We start from the raw sequence: 1,661 nt of genomic DNA on the forward strand, positions 1-1,661 counted from the left end.
ATAGGGTTTTTAAGGAGTAGCTGGTGAGCCTGAACTGCCGACCTTCCAATTCAAATAGACTTTTCAGTCCAGCGCATTAACCCACAACATCACACCAGTACATACAAATACAATTGTGCATTTTACCAGTAAATCTGGGTCAAAGATGAGAAACTACAGAAGGTAATTTAGGATTTGATCTTGAAAATTGACATATCCCAGAATACTCCCAGTACCATATTAAAGATGTGACAAAGCAAATGGTGTTCAGGTATGGAAACTCAACATTGAACCCATGAGAGCTACAAAAATTATGAAACCAAACAGGCAAGATTTCTGATTGCAGCTGTTATGTCTTGAAATCTTTTCATTCCATATGCCAGTGAATATGGCTCAGTGTTGAGATTAGGTTGTTCTGCTGAGGAGCCTTCTTAGGGCTTTCTTTATGTCCTTGTTCCTTAGGCTGTAGATGAAGGGGTTCAGCATGGGGGTAACCACAGTGTACATCACTGAGGCTACTGCACCCTTCCTGGCAGAAGATGAGATAGACGAACTAAAGTACACCCCAAGTCCTGTTCCATAATATAAACAAACAACTAACAGGTGAGAGGCACAGGTGGAAAAGGCTTTATATCTCCCACCTGAAGATGAGACTCTCAAAATGGAGGAAATAATTCGAATATAAGAGAAAAGGATCCCAGATACTGGAACACCACCAAAGATGGAACCAATAAAATATATTAGTATGGTATAGACATAAGTGTCAGAGCAGGCAAGGGTGAGGAGTTGTGGAGGGTCACAGAAGAAACTAGGGATTTCCACATTTAAGCCGAAGGTAAGTTGTGAAACCATGAAAATGTTTAATTGGGAGTCCAGAATGCTGATAAGAAAAGATGCCAAAACTAGCAAGCCACAGAGTTGGGGGTTCATGATAATTGTGTAGTGAAGGGGTTGACAGATGGCCACAAGCCGGTCATAAGCCATCACAGTGAGGAACGTACTGTCAAGACCTGCAAAGAGATAAGTGAAAAATGCTTGTGTCAGGCAGCCATCATAGGTTATGGAATTGCTCTGTGTGTGAATGTTGACCAGCATGTTTGGGATTGTGGTGGAGATGAAACCAATGTCAGACAAGGACAGATTGGAGAGGAAGAAGTACATGGGGCTGTGGAGATGGTGATCAGAGCTGACAGCCAGGATGATGAGCAGGTTCCCACACACTGTGATCAGGTATATGGACAGGAACAGCTCAAAGAGTAGGGGTTGCAGTTCTGGATCCTCAGAAAGGCCCAGAAGGAAGAATTGTGAGATTCCTGTTAAATTCCGTGATTCCATGTTCCTGAGATAGGGTTTGGAGGGGAAAAAAAAGAAAAGGATTAATTAAAGGTAACAAGTGAACCGGTATCCAGCATTGCATGTATGTTTAAAATAAAGAAATTCACAAAAAATTCACAAACTGGCAAGTGTTCACATTTCAGTAATATATTTTGAGTTGTAGCTAACCCAACCACTGTACTACTCAAAACTCTCCTCTTCTGTGCTATTTTTCTGTTTTTGTATATACCCAATTTAGAGACACTGGATTAAAAAATATTAGGATGGCATGGACATTATAAGATGAAAAATCTATAGAGATGGTCTAGTGATGCTTTGGAGGTAAGGAGCTCTGGTAGCGTAGTGGT

The 1,661-nt window shown here is 41.1% G+C and overlaps 1 protein-coding gene across 1 annotated transcript; it reads right to left on the reverse strand.

Annotated features, from left to right (window-relative positions):
• Window positions 1–384: 384 nt before the first annotated feature.
• On the reverse strand, window positions 385–1,314 carry LOC102840074 (olfactory receptor 7E24-like). The gene has a single exon (XM_006877375.1). It carries the CDS (start codon window positions 1,312–1,314, stop codon window positions 385–387), a length of 930 nt encoding a protein of 309 aa, XP_006877437.1.
• Window positions 1,315–1,661: the final 347 nt, after the last annotated feature.

This window comes from Chrysochloris asiatica, unplaced genomic scaffold (assembly GCF_000296735.1).
Source record: "Chrysochloris asiatica unplaced genomic scaffold, ChrAsi1.0 scaffold00491, whole genome shotgun sequence".
NCBI classification, from domain to species: Eukaryota; Metazoa; Chordata; class Mammalia; order Afrosoricida; family Chrysochloridae; genus Chrysochloris; species Chrysochloris asiatica.